Source organism: Amyelois transitella, chromosome 14 (genome assembly GCF_032362555.1).
Source record: "Amyelois transitella isolate CPQ chromosome 14, ilAmyTran1.1, whole genome shotgun sequence".
Lineage (NCBI taxonomy): Eukaryota > Metazoa > Arthropoda > Insecta > Lepidoptera > Pyralidae > Amyelois > Amyelois transitella.
In genome coordinates this window covers 8049387-8073364 of record NC_083517.1, presented here as the reverse complement: position 1 = coordinate 8073364, position 23978 = coordinate 8049387, and the positions used below count along the sequence as shown (strand labels likewise).

Genomic DNA, 23978 nt, shown 5'->3' with positions numbered 1-23978 from the left:
TAGATATATAACTAGACCCGCCGCTGTGACTTCATCTGCGATAAATGTATCTATTTTCAACTAGGAATCAATCCCGCGGGAAGTCCGGGATAAAAAGTAGCCTGTATGTTATTCTGGGTCTTCAGCTACCTACATACCAAATTTCATCGTAATCGGGTCGGTTGTATTTGCGTTAAAGAGTAATTAAACATCCATACCTACATACAAACTTTCGCATTTTGAATATTAGGTAGGATGACAGATCCACAATATAAGTAAAAACGTCTTTTACACTACCTATCTCTAAAACCTTGATGCCGTCTTGAGGCTTCTGGCTCAATCTTTCCCGTAAACGATAAAGACGTGATATGTGTGTCTGAACTATTTGATCCATTATTTTATACCAACAATGAGAGTGCTCGTGGTCGAATCGGTAAAGTTCTCGGTTAAAATGCGTGATGCGCATAAAGATGCGCACAGGTTAAAGTGGTTCCTAGGTCATGTACCAATTACTGTATTCATATATAACTTTTCATTAAAAGAAATTCGATTAAAAAAAATGATGAATTTATCTTAGCAATTGCACCATTCGATAGAGAAAAGTCGACTACGCCGTAACCCTGTGCTACGAGCTACGAAGTCTGTAGCTCGCAAGCTACGAACTAATGTACGGGAGATACATCTAAATTGATTTCTCTTATTATAAATGTCCATATTGCATTTGGATACATAAATAAATAGTCTTTTTAAACAACAATAAAAAGTTGTAGGAATAGGCTTACAAACTTGGGATTCTTTTTTAGGCGATGGGTTAGCGACCTATCAAAAGGTATTTGAATCTCAATTCTATCATTAAGCCAAATGGCTGAACGTGGCCATTAAGTCTTTGCAAGACTGTTGGCTCTGTCTACCCCGCAAGGGATGACCATATGTTTGTAATAAAAAGTTGTAATAGGTAATTAAACTACGATATGTAAATATTTTTTTAATTGATTTAGTAGATTTTTTGGCAAATAACATTATTTCATTCTTAAAAGTGTGTTCACTCAGAGATGCACCGCAGTACCTGACACATTTCATATTTCTTCCCACTTTATACTCCCAGGTGGCAAAGCAAAATTGCATCAAGAAACTTCATACAACACACTTTCGCCAAGACATAGTAACATAAATGTGGGGTCAGGGCTGGGAATAGCGCAATCTTATTCACCATTTTTAAACGCACGTGTGGGGAAGAGAAAATGTCTACTCATTCATATATAAAGGTAAAATCATCCTATTTCATACATAAATGCGGGTTTATTTTCTCTTTCTTGTATGCATACATACATATAATCACGTCTATATGCCGTGCGGGGTAGACAGAACCAACAGTCTTGAAAATATTGATAGGCTACGTCCAGCTGTATAGCTTAAAGATGGAATTGATATTCATAAATATAGTGACAGGTTGCTAGCCGCAGCCGCTAGCAGGCTGTTCGCGAGGTCTACATTTGCGATGAACAACAACTAGGTAGATCTAGATGCAACTTTTTGAGTTTTATCGTATACTTATACTTCGGTTGACTGGAAGAGATCCCTTCATGGGATAAATCCTCCATTGCAAGTGACTTGTTTCTTTTATAACTATGTACTATTTTCTTGTTACTGTGTAAATTTCTATGCAGTAAAGATATTAAAAACAAACAAATAAACTTACCGTGGAATGATTAGGCAAAGATTTTACCGGCTTCTTACTATTTCTCAGTTCTCTTGCCTTGTCGTCGCCTTTAACACAACACTCCATACATAACTTTAGATACGTCATTCAAACTACCTTTCCCATACATAAAAAATTAACTCGTAGTAAACGTCGCCGTATCGCCACGCCTTTATTTATCCTCTACGTTAATGGCTAATTAAACGAGTATACAAGAGAATTCGTTTTAGTGATTGGTATTTAGTATTGATGAGATTATAATGTTTCTCTTAGCGATTCTTGTTTAAAGGTCAGGTTTATTGTGGCAGATTAGTTTAGCCTTTCTCTTGATTGACTTTTTATCTGAGAGGAAGCGGAAGTAGCTGGCCACTATATCATCATGAAAGCTTGCACTTGAAGACTTGCAAGTTAATTTAAAAATCAGTTGGAAAGTAGTAGACAAAGTTGTATTTTTATTATTACCCTGTATTTCTGTAAGCTATCATGTTTCTTATTTAACTGAGTCGAATTTAGTGGAAAATTTATTTTATTTCCCACAGATTAAGTTTAATAAAGTCATCACCGATTTTGGACATTAAAAAAAGTAAATAACTTTCGATATTTAAGTAAGAATTTCCATAAAATATCTCTGTCTATAACTAACTAATTTAATAAATGAAAAGTGGTTATATATTCCTTTTACACTTTAACTTCTACTTTTTACCCACGACTGAACAGAGACGGTATGTTATAGTTTAAAAAACCCTCACATATGAACTCTCTTCAATAGTACCCACTTGTTGCGCGGTAGGACTACACGAGTAGTAATTTCAATTAGGGCGGTCCACATGCCGCTGTATGGTTGCCGTCATTTGGCCGCTTGTGTGGGTACGCCAATTACTTTCATATCCAGGGTGTTGTGATGATATGCAGAAGTTTCTTTGATGACATTTAACTTTTGGAGATTTCAAACTACTCGTAATTTGAAGATTTTTATAAAGAAAAGTTTTTGAGGTAGTTGCATGTGAATCAGTCGTTATACTCCTTAGCCGAACTTTTTCGATATAATATAAATGATTCTGGTTAAGCAGGATATGTTCAAATAACTTTGCCTATTGTAGTTTCCCCTCATGCCTAAGGAGGCATACACAGTCAAGGGACTGTACTTATAAATTAATTTATGATAATGATTAAAAAACCATAATATTTAATTTCTTATATCTTATAATAGTTCAAATTTATAAACATGATTTGATAACATTGCTATTTTAAGTTTGTAAGTAATAATACGTCAATCTAACAAGAAGGTGTTAAAAACGCACAATTTCATTAAGACCTTAACTCATTAAAGTTGAGCGAGGAAAAGTATACGACAAAGCTTGAAGGTTAATGAATATTTTTATAATCAAGGTTATTTTATATTTCTTAACCATGGTTGTTTCCGTGTTTCTGTCACTCTGCAGGACTTTTGTAAGATTGAAACGTTTTGAAGTTTAAAATTAGATTTTCTCATTGTTCGACTTTAATGACAAAATAAGTTTAAATAATTTTTGCTTTGGCTCTGGTTTAACCAACGTCAGAGAATTTCTTCGGGTTGTTGTTGTTTGTTTATTAACAATTCAAGTCTTACTTTTTACGAATTATTCATTTCCCATATTTTCTCAAAGTCTCAGATTCAACATATGTTTACGTTGTTCACTAATTTTGTCATTTTTTTTTATAAAATTCATTTCAAATAACCTTTGTATAGAATATTGACATCCCTTATATAAAATTCCAAGGGATGGAACAATCCACTTAGATTAGTTTCATTGCCGCTCTTGATGGTCACACCCGCACAGAGTTTTAAAAAATAATTTTCGGTCAAAGAGTAAATACATTTCAAAATCTTATTGAATTTTTAAGACAGGCATTTGCGCGATGTCGGAGTCAATTCTAGACACAGATACTGATTTTTCGAACCACTCCTACACATTTTTCGGTCCAGTCGGCATGGCTTTCTCGGACGAAAATGTCTTAGATGAAACGGAAGAGTTCAAAATAACATTGAGTGTCATGTTGGGGATTTGTATGGTGCTAAGTATCGTGGGAAACGTGTGCACTTGTGCGGTCATAGTGCGCGACCGGTCTATGAGGACCCCGACCAACTGTTACTTGTTCAACCTGGCGGTCACTGACCTCCTCATGTGCTTTTTTGTGCCTATGGAAATTTACTTCATTTGGATACCAGATTTCTACCCTCTCGGGGAGGAAGCATGCCGGACACATTTCATCATGTGGGATTGCCTGAGCAACTGCAGCGTCCTCACGATTTCTGCTCTTACAGTAGAGAGATACTTAGTGGTTTCCAAACCATTTCTTCGTCAGAAGCTCGCATTAAAATCGCGCGTTTACAAAATAGTCGCAGCTATATGGATTATCTCCTTTGCATTCTGCATCCCTGATATATTTTTTATAGATTTATCAGATCGAAAGCAGTTCATTATTTGCTACTTCAATATCCCTGACCCTTTAAAAATTTTAGTTGTGTTCGAATTGGTAATATTCTTCTTGATGCCCTTGACCGCTATTTTGATGCTATATTTATATATTGCTGTTAAATTAAAATCTTCAAACCTAAGGAGCAGCCCTTTTAATGGAAGCCAAAACAGACACAAGGCAGTCAAAATGGTAGGTGAGTAAAATTGTTACCTTATTTCCGAGACATTTCCACTTTGTGCTACACACATCCTTATACCATTGCGTTTTTTCTTGATGGTCTCATTTTATTATATTAACTCGTTTTCAGTTTGGCGCAATGGTTGTATTTTTGCCACTGTCCTGGTTTCGAACCCGGTCGGATCATAATGACAAAAGTGCTTGCTCTGATTGGCCCGGGCTGTTTATCAAAATATAATACATTCTATTCATCTAGAAGTGCTGCTACACCTAGATCTAACGACTAAATGAGATAACATTTAATAACAAAATATACTATCGTTGAGTTAGTATCTCATAAAACTCGTCTAAAAAACTTAATTTGAGGCTAGGTCAATCTGTGTACCTCATTTACCCCGTTAATATTTGTTTTACAACCAGACTTTAACTTCTCAGACATTTGAAAGTTATGAGGTTATAACGCAGATATCAATTTGTGAAAGTAATAATAAAATTAATAGTTGTATGGGTAGGATCTGGGTTAAGTGGCGTTCTCACTGCGTGCAGTCGGAGAGACATACTGTATCAAAACAATTTAAGCGTTTCGTGCTGTATAACACAAGAAAAGTGTAGATGAATTAAAAAAAATGTTATAGTAAAGCTAGAGAAAGAGCCATTATTAACAAGATTTGGTAGCCACATTTCGTTTGATAATCAAATTATATAATATAATAATTAAATTGATATTCCGGTATAGCGAGATTACGGATGCAAGCCCATTGAAATAATTATCTCAAGATTTGAAGTCTTTCCCTTGACTGACTCTTACAGTCTGTGCAAGAAGAAAAGCACCTCACACAATTTTTTGTTCTTCAACAGACCTGCATGGCAGCTTGCACTAAATGTAATATTAATTAAAAAGTTATAATATCAACTATAACTATTTAAATAAAATGGTTAATCATATGAAATATTTTTTATTTTTACGTTTCAGCGGCTGTAGCAGCATCGTTCTTCTTCTGCTGGTTCCCTTACTGTATTTTGCGAATCATGTTCCTTCTACCCGAGTTTAAATACGAAGACTATTACAATGTAAGTATAACATATACGGAAAAAAAATTCCTAACAAAATAAACCGCCTATGATATCAAGTTAAATGTCAGCAAGTAAAATACTCGTAATAAAACAAATGACCAGAAACCTAACTCAACTTGGATCATGATCAATATGCCTAAAAATGTGGTTTTCTAACGGTCTTTTTCTCACCGAAAGAGAATAGCGTTCAAACTAATATCCTACATAAAGTATTCGAAAGAGTCCTTGTGTTATTTATAAATAATACAGGTATTAAATGCGCACGTGACTTAAGTACCTTTATCTTGGACGTTTGGAATCATGTTACAATCTTCCGTGGTCACTGAGAAACTGAAAACTAGCGTGTTTCTGCTATATAAGGGTACATCACGTGCGCGTTTAATACCTGTATTATTTATAAATAGTATAATGCAACGCGAAAGTTTGAAATATGTATGTTATTATGCACATGGCTGCAGTGGTATTTGAACCTGGCTATCTTGGATGCTTTTTTAAACCATCGAAGCTCTCATTATCTTTACTTACAACAGAATAACGATAAAGTTGCTTTTTATGTACAGATAAGAGCTCTGTACGGTAGAACTGTAAAAAAACTTCACCGTCACCGTAATGGTTTTTTAATTCTCAAAATGTCTAAAACAGACCTTTTCATAAGCAGTATTTCCAACGACATCCCATTAAACAAAAGCACTCGGTGTAACCCATAATATTGCTTTTAAGTAATTACTTAATTATTTCTTAATATAAATTAATCTACTTAATAACTGAGAAGGATTTAATGATTCAATCAAATAAGAGTCCCTACGATTAAGTAGATACGGCTGCTGACGCTAGAGGGGAAATTAGGTCAATTGTCCTCCAGCCCAGCCCGTCAATTTGAGGATTTAAGGAGTTGTAAAGGAGTTCGTAGAGCAAAGAAAATTGAAGAAATCATATTTCTGAGGTGATGATTACGCAGCTATAGAAATCACGTGGAGCAACTTTTCTCTATATTTTTTTACTTTATAAATTTTAAATTGAGATCTTTTATTATATTTTGACAATTTCTAAAGGATGACTGGTAGCTAATGTTGTAAAACAGTGTAGCTTTTTTACAGCTTGATAGAGTTTTAAATAAATAGATAAAAATGTGGCCAGTAAGGATATGTCCAGTCAATGGAAGAAAAGCAAATGCAACACACAAATACAATCGTATTTTTCTTTCAAAGTAAATTGAAAATTCATATACTTATGTAAATAATAAATTTCATTTCTTTCAGTTTTGGCGAATTATGAACTTTCTGTGTTACAACGGCTACGTGTCAACCGCTATCAATCCAATTTTATACAGTTTGATGTCAAGGAAATTTCGACAAGCTTTTAAAGTAAGTTGAAAACTATAGATATTTATTTATAAGAGATAGAATGAATATTTTAAAGACCATATGACGTCTTTTTAAAGACTTAAAAGCGAAAAGATAGCTTTAAGCTTAAACAATAGCTTTATAGAGCTTTGCTTACAGTTTAAGAAATAATAATACAGAAGATTGAGAACTATCTCTTCGAAACAAATCCCTACTAACAAATACTACGATAGTGCATTACCTAGAACAGATAACAATTCTCAAGTATCAAATTTTGTTTTTAAATAAGTTGCAAATAATCTTTTATCAATGTAAAATTAGTTCCATTCCTATCCTTTCAGGACTTCTTCAAAGGGCAGCGCACTCGGAACACGAGCAGTTCCAGGATAACCAACTCTACAGGGTGGCCCAACACTATTGTAAAATAAACTGGAGCGAAAACTGACACTATTCTTACAGTTCTGGAAATCTACTTGCATAATGAGAAAATATATTGGTACTTTTATTTTGTTTTCATTTTTTCGTCACAAAAATATCAGTTAAATAAGAATAGAATAAAATAGAATAGATTTATTTATGTTAAATATTATTATTCAGATCTATATCTATATGCAAAATTAATAACGTAATTTCTGTGTGGGTAACGCCTTAGAGAGGTAAAGAGATAAAACTCTTTATTGCAAGAAACATACGTGACTGCTTTCAAATTGTTCACTTCAACATTGTAATGTAACATCAATTTTACACCCACGTTAGAAAACGCTGCGAATTTGATTCTGAGAAAGGGTTTACAAATAATCCTATGTACTTAGGCAAAAGGATGTTTTGGTTGCAACTCCTAAATGGTTTGTTAATTTGAAATTCACATCAGGATTATTAATCCCTCACTCACTTAACTTGTCCAGTAATAATTTTCTGATGAGTATTAATTTTTATGTGTCTTCTTCATGCTTCAACTTCGGTAAATTCTAGTACCTATCGACAAAACAAAAGAAACATTTTGGGACATCCAAAATTCCGCGTATTTAAAAATATGTGACCAACAATATAGGACAGGTATCAGAAATATTTTTACCGCCAGTCTTTGATGGTATATTCCTTGTCAATTCCACATGAATTCATTTGATCGTCTCCTATTCATACGATCAAAGAATTTTTTTTTAAATCGTGCCATCATTCACAAATAATAAAAATTATAATAGACATACTCACTAGGTTTCTAATGTGAGTAAAAAATTGTAATGTATGATAACCTCATGTTCTTGCTTTGTGAATGTTCATAAAACCTAGACTTTTATATTTAACGATCTCAAACTACGTCTACTGAAGGTAGACATGCATAAACTAAAACTATGGATAAAATGTATAAAGCAGTCTTATTCTAACTATTCCTCATTCCAACAGGATTTTTCTTTTAACGTGTTTCATTATTACAAGCGTGAAAATAATAAATGTGCGTAAGAGGATGAATGTTACGCAGGTAATGTAAGTGACCATTACAATGACAGATGGGCGCTGGGCAGGCCTTTATCTGCCATTTACACGTAGACTTCTCTCATCTAGCTGACTACTGACTGTTATTAATAGAAAAAATACCTTAATTATTTAAAGAGCTAGAAAATGAGTTAAAATAAATAGGAAGAGTTCACCTACATGTCGAATATAATGTTTGTCAGTTGAACATCGTTATCGTACCCTGTATAGTCCCTGTATTGCAATACAACTTCTTTATAGAGTAGATTTAACATGAATCTTAGTAAGTAGTAGTAATCTGTAGTTCATAGCAATAGTATAAAAAGGACAGTATTTAACAAGAATCGATCCACCATAAGTCCCCCTGTTGAACATTTTACGTGCATGAAGTTTAAATAAATAAATAAATCGATGTATTATTTGATTCACACTTAAAGGAAGCTTCATGAGTTTAAGCATCCATGGATCCGTTCTCACGTAAGCCATAGTTTAAGATATTAGTGTTATACAATCCTAGTTGCAACCACATGAACTAGGTTAGGTTAGTTCAGTGTAGCTGTGGTAAAATTAAATCACAAGATTTCCGTTTTTTTAGTTCCGGTCCGGTACCGTAAAAATGGTAATAAGCCTAAGTTTTGGTAGTTTGGCTTTATGCCAAAAAGCACAGCCGTGTTCAACCGATGGCGATATTCGCGTATCGAGATATTGCAACAGCGAGCGATAACTAAAGGCTAAAATTTAATTGGTGTCACAAAATGCGCCGCTCCGTTTTTCCAAAGTACATTTTTATGAAAACGACATTTACAGCGCCGTTTGTTTGGGAGATATGACAAAAGCGCTAAAGCGGTTTTATTTCATATTTTCATAACATTTATTCGCATCTGAATTTTTACTTGAAATACCTACCTACTTTGCTACCTTGACGTGCTTGAAAATTGATTTGACCTATAAAAGTATGTAATTATCTTTTTTTTTAAATGTTTACATTAAGTTTCATCTTGAATAGATCCATAAAGTCCATATTTTAGTTAATAAGTAAGTTCAAATGCAAAATTTATTTTCTATGGTGAAACTAAATATTTTATTTATTCTCCACAATGACAAAATTGAAAGAGGCGTGATTTATGTAAGGTGAGAAACATTTTGTATACTTACCAAATTTTATTGGAATCTTTTCAATAGTATATACATTAACAGATTTGTACATTATTCTTTAGATATGAAGTAGAAGACTATTAATTATAAAATCTCGTACAAGAACTCTTATCTATGTAATTCGTATATATTCATGAAACAAAAAAAGGGCGCTTTGATTTTGTAGAAATCCTCTCAATGACATTTCGGGATAGAGCGAAAATTGTGTCAGTAAAATTTACCGTGATCCTTTTCGCCTGCAGTTTTCCGATAGGTAATTTTATAAGGCAAATTTTTGCGCACTTGGGATACATGCATGGATTATCATGATAATTTGCTATGAATAAAAATTACATAATTTATTCTTACGTTATATTCAACCTCACAAAAATAACCCGACATGCTCTTATCAAGTTTTACGTAACCGTTTTTAAGTAAAAATGGAGTTATACTGTACATCATAAATCAATGTTTGCAGGGTCTGGACTGGACCGGGAAGCATGTTTTATCAGTTTTGTTTTCATAACTAACCAGGGTTCCTGTCGATAAAGCCTGCGTCGACTGTTTTATATCATTCTTCATGAGAGATTTATGTGTGAGTCAATATTTGGACACAATCATATCGTAAATTTCTTTCTGTATTGGATTGGGTGTGTATTTCAATATACGAACATGTTAAGAAAAATTCTCAGATAAACATTGTAAAAAAAATCTCGTGTCATAGTCATTTATGACAGGCGAAAAGTGCTCCCAACCGGCGATCTTGCATGGAGAAAATTATGAGTATATACTTAATAGACACTGAGCCACACTACGGCGTGACTGTAATTAGCGAGACCTAGTTTACCTCAAAAGTACTTTGTGAAATTTCCTAAATTTGGTTTATAAGATACACAAGGCCATACAGCTGAACGCGGCCTTTTCAGTCTTTTCGAAACTCTGTTCACTATGGAAATGTTTGGTTTATAAGATAAACTTTAAGCCCGCAGCTCCGCCCACGTGGCGGGAAATCCTCTCTTTGTGCACCCATAGGTCGTGTACGGAAGCTACATGACAAATTTCAAGTCTCTAGACACGAGTTTTTGTTGTGCATTACCCGTCATTTAGTCAGCCACTCGGAAAGTTTTTAACTTTTCCGTTACCGTTACGTTTAAGTAAACGGTACTCGGTAACGGAAGATTTTGTATATCAACTTCATGAAATTCATAGAACTCTAAAACTAATAGTTACCTACTCAAAGAAAATTATAAGAAGTCTTATTGTCAACATACTTGGCTTCTTAGTGTACCTACTCTTGTTAAATATTTAGGACTACCTCAATCAGTTACAGTCCCAGGACACATTCTAGGTATGACTAGTGAATTATTAAAGGGTATGTTCAGCTGGTCTACGTAAGATATTTTACTATTGTACATGAGAAATAGCATTACAGAATAAAATATATATTTATTTACGAATTGTATCCATAGGCTTTGCTATATGTGTGTACTTATGTACATAACTAGCTCATTGCCTTAAAAGTTTTAAAGGTGATAAGCTAGCCACCGGTCACTATTTGAATATTTCCAAGCCAGCTCGCACAAGCTTTGTTTTTCTTTGCTTTCAGACAAACATAGAAACTTGCACTAGAAGAATGTGTCTTTAACTGTATATTTCCTTAGTCGCCTTCTACGACATCCATGGCATAAGAGATGGAAGCGTCCTTTTCTAAACTTCCGGTACATATACTGATACGTATTTAACATAATTACTAATTATATAATAAGTAAATAACAAAAATTAAACCTTAATCCTACCGCCCGATTAAATCGCCAAGCAGTGTTTTATATGTTAGACAGATTTTTAATAAATATTTTTTTAAAAGATTAAGCCCGGCGTGATGTCTGTCATATGTTCATCATATCGAGATCTTATGTCGGGAACTTCAGTCAAGGAAAATCTTTAGTTATCATTGCAGCGTTTTCATATAATTTCTAAAGAGTTCAGACATTGGCATCTGATAATCATCACCTCAAGTACATACCTATTAAATAATCTTTAACATTTGATTTCTTTTAATAAAAAATATACTAGTAGAATACTTTTACATTTGCATGCGTCTCTCTCGTATACGCCGTAAAATACACAATAGAGCAATGTTTTTATACGGCGAAATTATTCCCGTCCGCTCAGTAAATCCTGATACAATAACTATTTTTATCCACTAAAACCCTGTGAGATGACATTCGTAATCAAAATTGTAGATTAAACGGAAAGATAGGACGATCCTAATTATTTTCCTGATTCGAGTCACGCCCACGCCTGTTGCTAAGTTCCAATATATACTTACGGGTTTGTTTACAGTAAGCTTTCTCGACTACAATTTATGAAGGTGGCCAAATTATTCGAACAATGATTTAAGTAAGTAATCATTAGATGAAATAAAACGTCGTCATCATCTTGAATATTCAAACGTATTATATTATTAGACACAGTTTATATAGAGTTATGAATGTGGACGAAGCGAAAGAAGTATGCAGAGATCGTGGCAAGTGGAAAGAGGTAGTCTCTGCCTACCCCTCCGGGAAAGAGGCGTGATTTTATGTATGTATGTATGTATGTATGTTTATATAGACAAAAACACAATATATCACGTCTTTATCACTTAAGGGGTAGATAAAACCAGCGATCTTGTAAAGACACCATGTGCACCTGTATGACTTAATTATTGAATTGAGATTCTAATAGTAACATGTTGCTAGCCAGACAGGTAGCTCCTAGCTAATCGCCCAAAAGACGAGACTTTAGACCAAGTTTATTTTAACCTTTTCCTTGATTGATTTTTACAATCTGATTGATACCAGAAACAGCTGATACACATTATGTTTTTCCTTCGTTACCAAATAAGCACAGAAGCTGATGCGAATTATGATTGCATTTTGTTAGCTTTTCAAATATTGACATCTTTTGAGTTGATATGTTATGAGTTCATCTGCAGTTAATCCACGTAAGAAACTCGCCAATAAAACATTAATTTATAAGCATTCGAAAATTTCCGATTCATGGAAATTCACGCCAACTTCGAGAATATTAAAGAGGATGAATTAACCTTAACGCTGGCAGACCGGTAATTCCTTGGGGATGAATGCTAGCTTATAGGCTTGCAGCTGAAATCATTTATAATTACCCGAGAGCCTACTAAGACATGGACATAAAAGAAATATAACATTATGGAAGTAATCTATATATATTTAAAACGCAAAGGTTATTTATTGATTGACTGACTGATTTATCAATACACAGCCCAAACTACTGGACCGATAAAGCTGAAATTTGGTATAGGTACAGATAGTAACTATGTTGCAGGCTGACACAGGATTTTTGAAAATTCTTGCGGGAACGGGAAATAAACTTTCACTACCCTTAGGTTGGCTGGAAGAGATTGCTCAGCGAGAAGTCAAGTTTTTCAAGTTTTGTATTGTATTGTAATTTTCAGTGAATTGGTTCAGTTAGTACTTACTTAAATAAAACTAATGGGAGTGATTTGGAATCCCGCAATCACAATCACTGTCAGCCAAACATCACTGTTTCCGCATCACGCTGGGTATTCGTGCGACGGCATAAGTTAGTATGACACAACTTTGATTTGTGAGGCGCTTAACCTTATTGTCAAACTGCGTGGTAAACTGTAGCTTGTACAATTTGCAACAACGCAACGAATGACATAACTTTCTGATTTGAAAAATGTTAATCATTGATTGATGGATTAGTAGGGACTAATTTTATAAATGCGAAAGTAACTGTTTTTTTTATCTAGTACGCTTTCACGCCAATACCACTAAACCAATTTCGATGAAATTTGATATGGAGTTGAACAAAGTCGCGGGAAAATCTTGTAATATTATAAAGGTAAAAGATTTGTATTTTAATTGTCATGGGAGTCAAATAAACACAAAAACTTCCAGACTGATTTTTATGATAGGTATTTATTTGGCACGGAGATAAGCACTTTCAGGGGTAGGCTTCGAGATTCTGGAAATTCTCACGCGAGCGAATCTTCGACAAATAGCTAGATGATATATTGGAGAAGGTTTAGGCATTGTAAGCCATGAGGTAGGAACCTATATGAATCGCAATTCCATTCAACTAAACGAAGTCTTCACGTCTATTCGAGACTATTGTCTCTGTCGAAACCTTAAGGAAAAAAGACGTAACATATGTATATATACCAGTCGTTAATAACTCTGCGCTTTATTCTCCTCCTACGTCCTATTCTCCTAAAATGACGTAGCTTTAACAAATAACTCAATATGGACATGAAAATAATATTACAATTACATCCCCTTTATCTGGCGAATTATGGAATTTAAATTGTTACGGTAAGTCTATAAATAACACTAAATCATTTTATAATAACCAACAAGATAAAAATAATGTACGATTTGCGAAACCAAGCCAAAACAGGTACAAGCAATAACCGTAATGTTATGTAACGAAATACGAACAGAGGTGAGCAACGATTGTTGGTTTCTGTCCTGAGAAAATATTTGACTTGAGATTAGGCAGAACTTTATATGAAAAAGTTACCTTAGACCTTAATAGACCCTTAAATAAAAAAACTCCTGTTGCAGGTCTGCTGGCAGTGATTTCTATAGAAATAAGCAGGTACATATGTAAGTTTCATGTGTTATTCATTACTTTGTAATTTCTATGTACAAGAATTGTTTAATAAATAAAAACGTGAATTGTTTTTTTTTTATAAATTATTGTTTCATTGAAAATAATGAATGGCTTTTTCTAACTGTTCTGTTTTTTGGGTTTTTCTTCTTCCGAAATTAATTAACGATTATGATCAAAATGTGAACTAGAGATGCGGATTAACTCCCGTTAGGTAATCTGACTTTTTACACGAAGTGACTTCCGTCTGATCTCAGCAGTCTTTAAAGAACCTTACCCATATTGTATTATGGTAAAAGTTGCACTTGATGAATGTGCATATTCCCTTAGTCGTCTTAAACAACGTCCGACGTCATAAGAGATGGAGTGCCGGGAACCAGGCGGCACCAAATCATTTTTATCCGTTATTTTTAATAGATTTATACTATATTATTTATACTTATAGGTACGTCGCTCAACTTTATGTCACGAAATAATAAAAATCTTTGCCACAAAAGATTTTTCTCAATACTTATCAGTGTTCAACAGTGCATGATGCAGAAAATATTGATAACCGCACATCAATAAGTACAATGATATGAAATCTCCATCCACAGCAAGTAAACAATATGAAATGTGTTTATTCCCTTTTATATCATGAATACATTCATGTTATCCAGTCTGCCACATTACCTGACTGACTACAAACGATTGCCTACGGTTTTGCTTTTGAGGGATAGCATATTTTGTTATTCTTCTTTTATGCGATGATGGGCTAGCTAACCTTTCACTGAATCTCAAATTAATCATAAACCATCCATATTATAAAGACTCTGTCTTACTTATAAGGCATGGTGGACTTTTTAGTCTTATCAAGGCTGCCGGGATATAGGCGAAGAACATGTATGTATAACCTGAAATATGACCTGCCAACTGAAAAGCAAAATCCTTAAAAACCAAATTATCCGATTCTAAGCTGAAAAATCCGAAAATAAATTACATTATGGTCTATAACAAAAGCATATTTTTGGGCCTTAAAATATAACAAATTTTTTTTCAAATTAATTTAATTCAAGGGTAATTTCAGGATCACCTTTATTGTATCCATAAAGGAGATGCACCATATATCCTTTTAAATAGTTTATATGAAGCGTATCCGAAAACAACCGAAAACAAATTAATGAAGATCGCTTTATTGCCGAACTAGCTCGGCCCGCCATTGCAATTATCTTCCTGACCTTTTGTTTTTCTTTCTTTTCCATATAATGGCCGGGCTATAACTCTATTGCAAATAGCCTTTTATTTATTTAAAACTATCGCACTGTCATTACAGCATATTCCCTTTAGTACTCTCAACTCCTATTCGTGCACATCAAATACAAATGCACACACACATAACACGCCTCCATTCCCGATGGATAGATAGAGACAAATAGTCACATGTTTTGAAGGCTACATTGAGCGGGATGGCTATATGAAGAATTGATATTGAATTCAGAGATAGCGACCGGTTACTAGCCGGCAATGACTGATACAAAAAATTTCAATGTTATAACTGTTTGTATGGTAACAGTGTCCGACAAGTCGGATTAATACAAACCAAATACTCTTCTGACTTACGTACATTAGTTTGATTGCTAACTCCTTTACGGTGAGCGAGAACAGCGTAAGAAAACCTGGAAATTTCATCAACGTGTCGTGTGTAACCGTATCGGTTAGGTTCTTCTGCAAGATTGCCGAGGTTGTATGAGAGTCAATTCGTATGTTAACCTTACTTACTCTTAACCTTAGTTCAAGGTCGGGGTCACTCCTCTGCAGAGAGGAGAGGCAGCAGCCGAAGTGACGAGTTAAAGCTTTCCCGTACGAATTTTTGTTTCGGTACTTTACTATCATAATGACATGTAGTTTGTTTTAATTATTCTAAACAATTAAACAACCATAAGACTTTAGGCTTGTTGGCAGAACTCCAAATTTCAAACGACAAAGCGAGAAACTATTTATTATATCTAAAATTACAGTACAGGGCATCACATTGACGTAATCACCTTCATATTGTGGGTTTGTATTCGGATAGTATATCTTTATTGCATTTATTTTTATTTTTTACCAAGACCCAAGTCAATTAGAGGAAGATCCTTTCTCATCATGCTCTGGCCGGGATTCGAATCCGGGACCTACTGTGCCACAGACAAGCGCACTAAATAACATTATGAAATCATGGTTCTCCATGCACGATATCAGCCATGAAATTCACATGGTTACCTCTTAGGTACTACTATTTATAAGTATGTCACTAACAAAAGAAAGTTTTGATTAAAGCCTTTGTGCAAAAGTTACGAAGGAAGAACAACATAATTAGGTGTAAGTGTCTGCGTACTTCTGATGTAATAAACAATTTTGCACTTGGATGGCTTTGATTGCGTCGTGTTGATTTGCTGGTACCTCCTGAAAATGGGTTTTCAACAACAAAAAAGGAGTGTCATGTAATTTACCCCATATGTAATCATGTGTTTACCTACCTGTGCGTTATTCTGATGTAAGCTGTAATACACTAAACTTCCCTTTAAATCGGTGGTAACCACTTTTTAAGGTTTTACGGACATAACTCACTAACCTTCGCATTTATAATATTACTTTTTTAACTGTTCTTCCTTAAGATGTCTAAACCCGGGCTTTTGTTGAAATTCCTTGTATGTACCGAGTGGAACAGCATGTTTTTAATTTTAACTTTTTTTTCTTTTAGCTTTATCACTTTGGAGAAGAGCCTGGGGTATGCATTTTTAACTTTTTTTATTGTTTACCTATTGAAAAAATTTTTGAGAATCTCAAAAAGATCATTTAAAAATCCGTTCAAAATGTTAATGAACCGTACATTACAGTACTCTAGTACTTATACGAGTTGGTAGTACATATTTATGCGTATATCGGGTGGATTTTACAATGAAAATTTATTGCTCGCTCGGAATTGTGTAACCACACAATATCGCCAAACATGACAGCATTCTAAGCATCCACGTCTTCTTAATAAATTAAATCAGCTTACTAGAAGATCCGCATTACAAATACGCATCAGGGAAAATACGTGGGTTGCAAATTCCTTAAATTGAATCGATATATCTAACTGATTCGACTGTTTAAATTTTAATTTTGAAATAGTTTTTAAGGAGTTTATTAGAATAATAGCAATCACTTAATTCTAAAGATTTGATAGTTTACTTTTAAACTTTTGAAATTATTCTCTATTTTTATATAATAAAGAATATACTCATATAATATGTAATATTTGAATAATGTACTGAAACATTTTTAAATTAAGTTAGGAACGTACCTAACGTAGCTTTTTTTGATGTTACTTTTATTCGGTTGCGTCAAACAACTTCTAATTTTACTTCTTCCATACTTACCTAATTAGACAGTATTATTTTTCATCGCTGCGACCGGCTCCTTCATAAATTTTTATAGATACCTTGTGAAGGTCGTGAGTTGTATAATGAAAATCAATAGGGACTTCTGGAAGATAATTGGAAGCTTATGCGAAAAGATTCTGATTACTTAATCCATTGCGTAGTGAGGGACGAAGGTTATTCTGCAGGCAAACATCCTTTGTACAAACATTACTATCGGTTTTCAATTAAATGTGATTTCCTTCATATCCGTGACGGGAATGGACATGGAAACATGTAACTTAGGTTAGTCTGTTTCGCAATTTTATTACTCACTGACCCCATGTTATATATGTATTCAAAAAATTTTCCTTCAGTATTTTGACACAAAATTTTTGCTCGGTATGAGGAAATTTAATAACGTTACAGTACCTATTTCATACTGGCATGGAATCTCGTATGAGTGATACTTTTACATTTTAACCTAACAGGTCATATTGAAAGACGCAAGTTACATGTAAAAGACTCACTCACACGTGCAAAGTCGCAGCCTAAAGTTACAAATGAAATTAATAACTTGAACGATTGTCCCGCAGGAGTAGAAGAGGAAACTCATTTTTTTATTTGCCATTTATTTTCTCTCGATTGTTCAATTTGTGCGATACATCAATATTTCATGAAACTGATCAATTTTCCTTATGGAACTCATATAAGTTTCGAAATTTGTTCCCACAAGAAAGAATATCTTCTGAATTCTGAATATAATTAATAAATTTTGTACTTTTTACCAGATAAAAAATTAAATAGATAGGTAAGTACAATTTTTTTTACTTAAATTTTCATTTGCTTCTTATTCAGAATTTCTCACGAAACTGCGAAGAACGGATTTTTTATTTCACACCGGCGGAGCTGCGGGCTCATCCCAAACTTTAATGAAGTAAGTGTACATAAAGAAAGTAACAAAAAGAAATTGCAAAACCACATTTAAACATGTATATTTCTTTTATTTTACACTTTCTTGACTTGATCTGGACTGTATTCCACTAGGCACTGCAAACATACATTTATAGACAACATCTGGAAGTTTGAATGATAAATCTAAGATAATAGGTATTTGCGGACTTTACTGCTTAATAAAGTAAAACAGGGTGCCGATTTACTTAACCGCATACATAAATCAGTTATACATTCGTATCTATTAGTAGTTAGAATTAGAATGAGACATGGAACGAGATATATAGAAACAATCTCTTTTACTGCTAATGTATTCCCTTATCTATCTACGACTGGGCATACTAAGTACGCATGCATAGGCAGAAATGTATGATCGAAGTACACAGGTATTTTCTTCACAACATTTTTCATTCAACATTCGGATTATATTCGAAACGTGAAATCACTGTCACTTTGTGACGGCCTTTATAAACAGTTTAACAAAAATGTGACTTAATAAATCAAAAGTTCATTTACACACACACACACATTTCATTTACACACGTCTGTATTTTAAAATATTATAAATAAAAGCATATAAAATGTCTTTGATAATAGTAAAAAGCCACAATTAATGATTAGAATTTCTTTTGTAACTGAATTTACTCCATTAATCTTACACAATGTTTCTACATTCGAAAATGGCGGTCCTTTTTCATCTTTTTAAACTTAATTTCGTAACAAAATCACTGCAACTACAGACAGTGTCTAATGGTAGGAAAACGACCACTGTTGAGAGTAAACGCTAAAGTAAAGTCATTAAACAGCACTGACGTAACTGTCTGCCGCGACAGAAGGGCTCTATATATTACGCAAACAAATATTAATGTCTGTTATCATGAACTGGCAATTTACACGCCAACACTACTTCTGCCTCATGGTACAATTGAAAAGGAGCAATCCTTAGTAATATAAATTGAAAGTAGGTTTGTTACCTTTTTAATGTTAAACTACTGGACCAATCTCAATAAAATTTTGCATACACATAATATGAAGTACGGAAAAGGACTTGCCATGCGGGCAAAACTATGGGCGCAACCTTGTTGTACCATGAAGTAGAAGTATCTCGGGGTCAACAAGGTTATTTACATTTTTAAACGAAAAAATGTTTAAACCGAGTAACATTACAATTTTATTAATAGAATACTGAATGAATAGCAATAACATGGGATTAGAGTCGTGTATCATTTTCACATAATTTCAATTATTCATTCATTAAATATTTCATCTAAATATCGAAAATAATAACATTACAATTATATATAATAGAATCCGCGTGTCACAATAAAAAAAATCACAATCTCTCAATTTGTAATTAGTTCATATTTTGTGCAAATTAACAACAATTCATAAGTTATAAAATGCAATATTCAAGTCGTCCATCCATCGTATAATAACATTTATTATATACTTATCACACAATCACAGCACTCTTATCATGTAACAGCACATCAAGTAACCCAAAGTAGAAAAACATAAAAAGAAGCGAATAAACTTCTCATTCAATATTTTAAGTACAAAAACAGTATTACCATGAAGATGTTATTTGAAAAAAAAAGTGGCATTTGGGATAATATAATATGCTGTTATTGGTATATAATAATTCACTTACACTTTTAATAACATTTTTGATCTATAAAAGACACTTTCCAGTCTCGCTTTGCAACGGCTTACGCAACAATATACATACTTATATATGTACATACATAGCAAAATGTAGATGAAGAGAGAAATTCTTTTGTAGTAAAGTATTCCTTGAAGAAGCGTGCACTAGCCAGGTAGAGTGTACTGTGAAACTTTACTGGTCAAAGATATCATACCGGTTTAAAGTTAAGCAAAGGTAAAATGTACATTTCTTAAACTCTTCACTATTTTAAATTTAAATACGTACAGATACTTACAATTGTACAATTCTTACGGCAGAAAGAAAATATGACACATTATATTTTCTTTAGGCAATTAAGGAATTACTAAAAGTTCATTTATAAAGTTTTACTATACCTTCATAACATATTAAGCACACTAAATTATTCATCTTCATATTTTCTATAATAGATTTTAAAAAATTACCTCTAATTAAGACTTTTGATACGAGTTTAGCAAATTGTGAGTATTTTTTGCTATCACATGCAGAAATAAATGTTTTTAATGAAATTCTAGTAATAAACCAAACAATAATATTTTAAGGCAATTGCATACAATTCTTTAAAAAAAAGCACACTTATTCTCTTTTATTTTTACCGAATCGCAACAATTTGTCGAATATTTAAGAATAGGTCAAGTGCTCCATTAAAATTGCTTTTCTGTCAAGCTATGTCAATATAATTTCCCAAACTTAACAAATCCTCGTAAAAATCCCTTGAACGACTTTAAAATATGCTCAGATAGTTCCATTAAAGCGTTATAAATATAAGAATAAGAATATCACTGAGGATAAGTGAATTAAAAATTTTCCAGGAAAAAAATGGCCATAAATAATATAGGACAGGCCGGCAGTGAAACGTAGAAATTGCCGTCTTTAGCCGGCCTTTGAATTCAATCGCTGGAAAATTGCAACCAGTAATGCTATAATGACAGACAAAAATTTTTTTGCATCTTTGATAAATAGTAAAAGAAACAAATTTCACAGCCTACTTTCATTTTATGAGCTGTATATAAGATTTTCACAATTTACATCAAAAGAACAAGTGAACTGAAAGTAGATTCAAAGTCAAATTTGCAAAAAATACTTAATAAAAAAATCAAACTTTACTAATTTTATTGCAGACTAAATTTAATCGCCACATAACTAGAGTTCACCGACTCATCCCAAACTAAATTATTTATTTACAAAACATGACTAAAGAGATTGCAACGGTAACTTTGTCCCAACTTTATATTTAAAAGCTCTCCTGGGAAACTTCTCAGATCATATTCGTGTTACGGAGCACGGACTACACAAACAGGATAAGAAAACTTTAGAGGACGACGCTATCTCAGATAAGCTTGCGAACAATGTCACTTATTTATTTTTACACAACTACAACGAAACGAGGATATTTTTTTATAAGAAGGTCGCCTGTTTATAGGGTATATGTCTGGTTTCTCCTCGACAATGTTGTTCATCGGAAATTTCAAACTTGTTGGTCTGTATGAAGAAATATGAAGGCGTACCGGGTTCGAAATAAATTAAAAAAAAATAACGTTGCCAGAACCAACGACAACAAATCATAGTTTTACATAAGGTTACTTTTGCCGATTTAAAAGTAAAATATGTGACTCTAATTTCAAAAATTCCAAAAAAAGAAGTTGTACTAAAATAAAAATGGCAAATAATTGATTTAAACTAGTAATGACCGCGTGATTAAAACTGGTTTAACGCAGCTCTATATTTGTTGACAATCCGCTACTCTCTAATTTTAGAAATTAAATCACCCGTCCTAATGTCTCCAAGTTTGTTTGACTCGGTCCACGGGCATTATTTCGCAAGTCATTAATTCCGTCTCAAAACTTCAGTGTATTATATCGAGTGTAAAAACGCTTTTTATAAGAAATACATTGATGTACCTACCTACTGAAGATATCGTGCCCTTTCCTGTTTCAAATTGAAATAATTTCTTTTGAACACACCGATGTAAGAAACAATAAATTTTTTTGCGTTCGTCGTGTATCTCTGATGTTTTCGTGAAATTGGTTTAAAAAAATTGTCTGCCGAAGAGATTTAGCACGGTTTTGCCACGAGTGGTTTACATAACATATTATAAAGTCGTGTGGGGAACTTCTCCGTTTCTTCTCCTTCAATGTAACTGAAAGACAAATGTACTAGCATATACCTAATTATTCTCAACGTTGATACGCCCCCAGAGCAACAAAAAATGCAAAAATGGTAAAAAGGCGCACTTATCGCTAAAGAATGTCTTCCCGTCAACCTTAAGGCGTGCTAGCACATAGATTGATACTCCGATACTCGTTTATCTTTGTAAAGTTTGCTACAAGGACATACCTATGCGCAACTGGAATTGCTGTGACAGTGACAGACACATATGTAGCTTAGTTAAGTATTAACACATAGTTTTGTCATATACTGAAATATTTATTCAGTTCTTAATGCTAACAATATGGCACACGTATACCTACTTGTACTAGAGTACGCCCGTGGCTCTACTCATGAAGCGAAAACTCTCGTTAATTTCCGCTTCTTCGGGAAAAACGAACCTCTTTTGGTGCAACCCTACACCACGGAACCCACATGCTTAAATTCAATCCTTAAGACCCAGTCAAGCTAAGACGAGTCGACACGTTGATATCAGTCATATAGTCAATCAATCAGTTTCCTCTGTTATACCTATTCGATTATATGTGGTGTGATACAATATGATTAACGAGCACACTATGTTAATTTGTGATTTTTTCGCCTTACTTCTATACTCATAAAATGTTTTGAACTGGGCAAGAGGGTTGACTGAAATATCTTTGAAGAATGGAATATTTTCTAAAGTTACATCAACGTTTTGCTGTAGAACTATTATAAAGATAATTATATGAAAATAACAAGATTAAACAAAAACGTAAAAATAATTTTAGGTCCTCCTATTTTGTCACAATACGAGTAAGTTGTCGTCTAATAATACGTTGTGTTGCACATAAATAGTAGTTAAAAAATTATGTGGTACCAATTCCACATATAAGTATTCTAATTTCAGCAATAAACTTTGTTCAAATGATACATTTCAAAATATACGTCGGACACATCAAACATTGATATCATCAAACATCGGTCGATAAACACCAAAACGGCAAAATAACCTGGAAGTTAAGTACAAACGAATTCTTATTGAACTGGGCTTTCAACTCCAGTTCAATTTTATGCAAAAGCGATTCAGGTCAGCCCCAGTTCCCGATTCACTTCGTGCATAAACACTACCATCTCTGCTCCGGACATTTCCTCATTAATTTCGCGCAGGCTGCTGTTGGAGATGGTGGCCGGTGAGCCGGTCTCCGAGGAGGGCCGGTGGCGCTGGCTCCAACTCCACGTGTTAAACAAGGAGGACGGATCCTCTACACTGTTATGTTCCTCTCCGTTGAAGAACTGAAATAAATATCATGACCAGCCATTTAGTAAGTCCGACGACAAACAAGCCTGTCTGATTCTAACCGGTTGCTGGATGAAAATAATTTTGTTAAACTGATTAAATATACAAAAACACAATGTAATTGGATTGTTTCTATGCGAGTTGGGACACTTAGTAAAGATGTCAAGGTGTTCGACTTAGTAAATGAGTTTACCTAATCTAGATGTTTCGACAAAATTTGTTGTTTTATATTTTCCTCTGTTTCGAGGGCAGCTGCCTCTTATGTTGCCGACACATTGATAAGAAATATGTTTTATATTCGCTCGCCTCTATAACGGTGATAAACACAGTTTATTCTTCGACTTTTGAATTAACCCTACAAGCCATAATTGATAATAACAACAGGCGCAGTGATGATTAGATCTGCAATCAATATTATTTCCATGAGAGTCATTCCCTTTAAATAATATAATTACAATATTATTGCGTTTTCGTTAAAACATTAAAAAGTACAAAAGTTATTTGATAAAGGGAAGTGAAACGTTTAAATACACGCTTATTGATTTCTTTCTACGTT

General features: G+C 33.6%; 2 protein-coding genes across 2 annotated transcripts in view; one reads left to right on the top strand and one right to left on the bottom strand.

Annotated features, from left to right (window-relative positions):
- Nucleotides 1-3577: 3577 nt before the first annotated feature.
- On the top strand, nt 3578-7169 carry LOC106132265 (pyrokinin-1 receptor-like). Its single transcript, XM_060947767.1, has 4 exons — nt 3578-4331; nt 5289-5386; nt 6649-6753; nt 7074-7169. The coding sequence occupies exons 1-4, from the start codon at nt 3578-3580 to the stop codon at nt 7158-7160; spliced, it is 1044 nt and encodes a 347-aa protein (XP_060803750.1). The 3' UTR covers nt 7161-7169.
- A 15841-nt stretch (nt 7170-23010) lies between these two features.
- LOC106132313 (pyrokinin-1 receptor-like) overlaps nt 23011-23978 on the bottom strand; it is a 38710-nt gene continuing 37742 nt past the window's right edge. Inside the window, exon 6 of the mRNA XM_013331679.2 lies at nt 23011-23418. Within this exon, the coding sequence (XP_013187133.2) occupies nt 23209-23418 (210 nt within the window). The 3' untranslated portion in view covers nt 23011-23208. The remainder of the gene's footprint in view (nt 23419-23978) is intronic.

Bases quoted from the DNA above. Each gene is read 5' to 3' on its own strand.
- LOC106132265 (XM_060947767.1), top strand. From the start codon at position 3,578: ATGTCGGAGTCAATTCTAGACACAGATACTGATTTTTCGAACCACTCC. The intron at 5,387-6,648 runs GTAAGTATAACA...CATTTCTTTCAG, and splicing joins AATACGAAGACTATTACAAT to TTTTGGCGAATTATGAACTT. The intron at 6,754-7,073 runs GTAAGTTGAAAA...CTATCCTTTCAG, and splicing joins AATTTCGACAAGCTTTTAAA to GACTTCTTCAAAGGGCAGCG.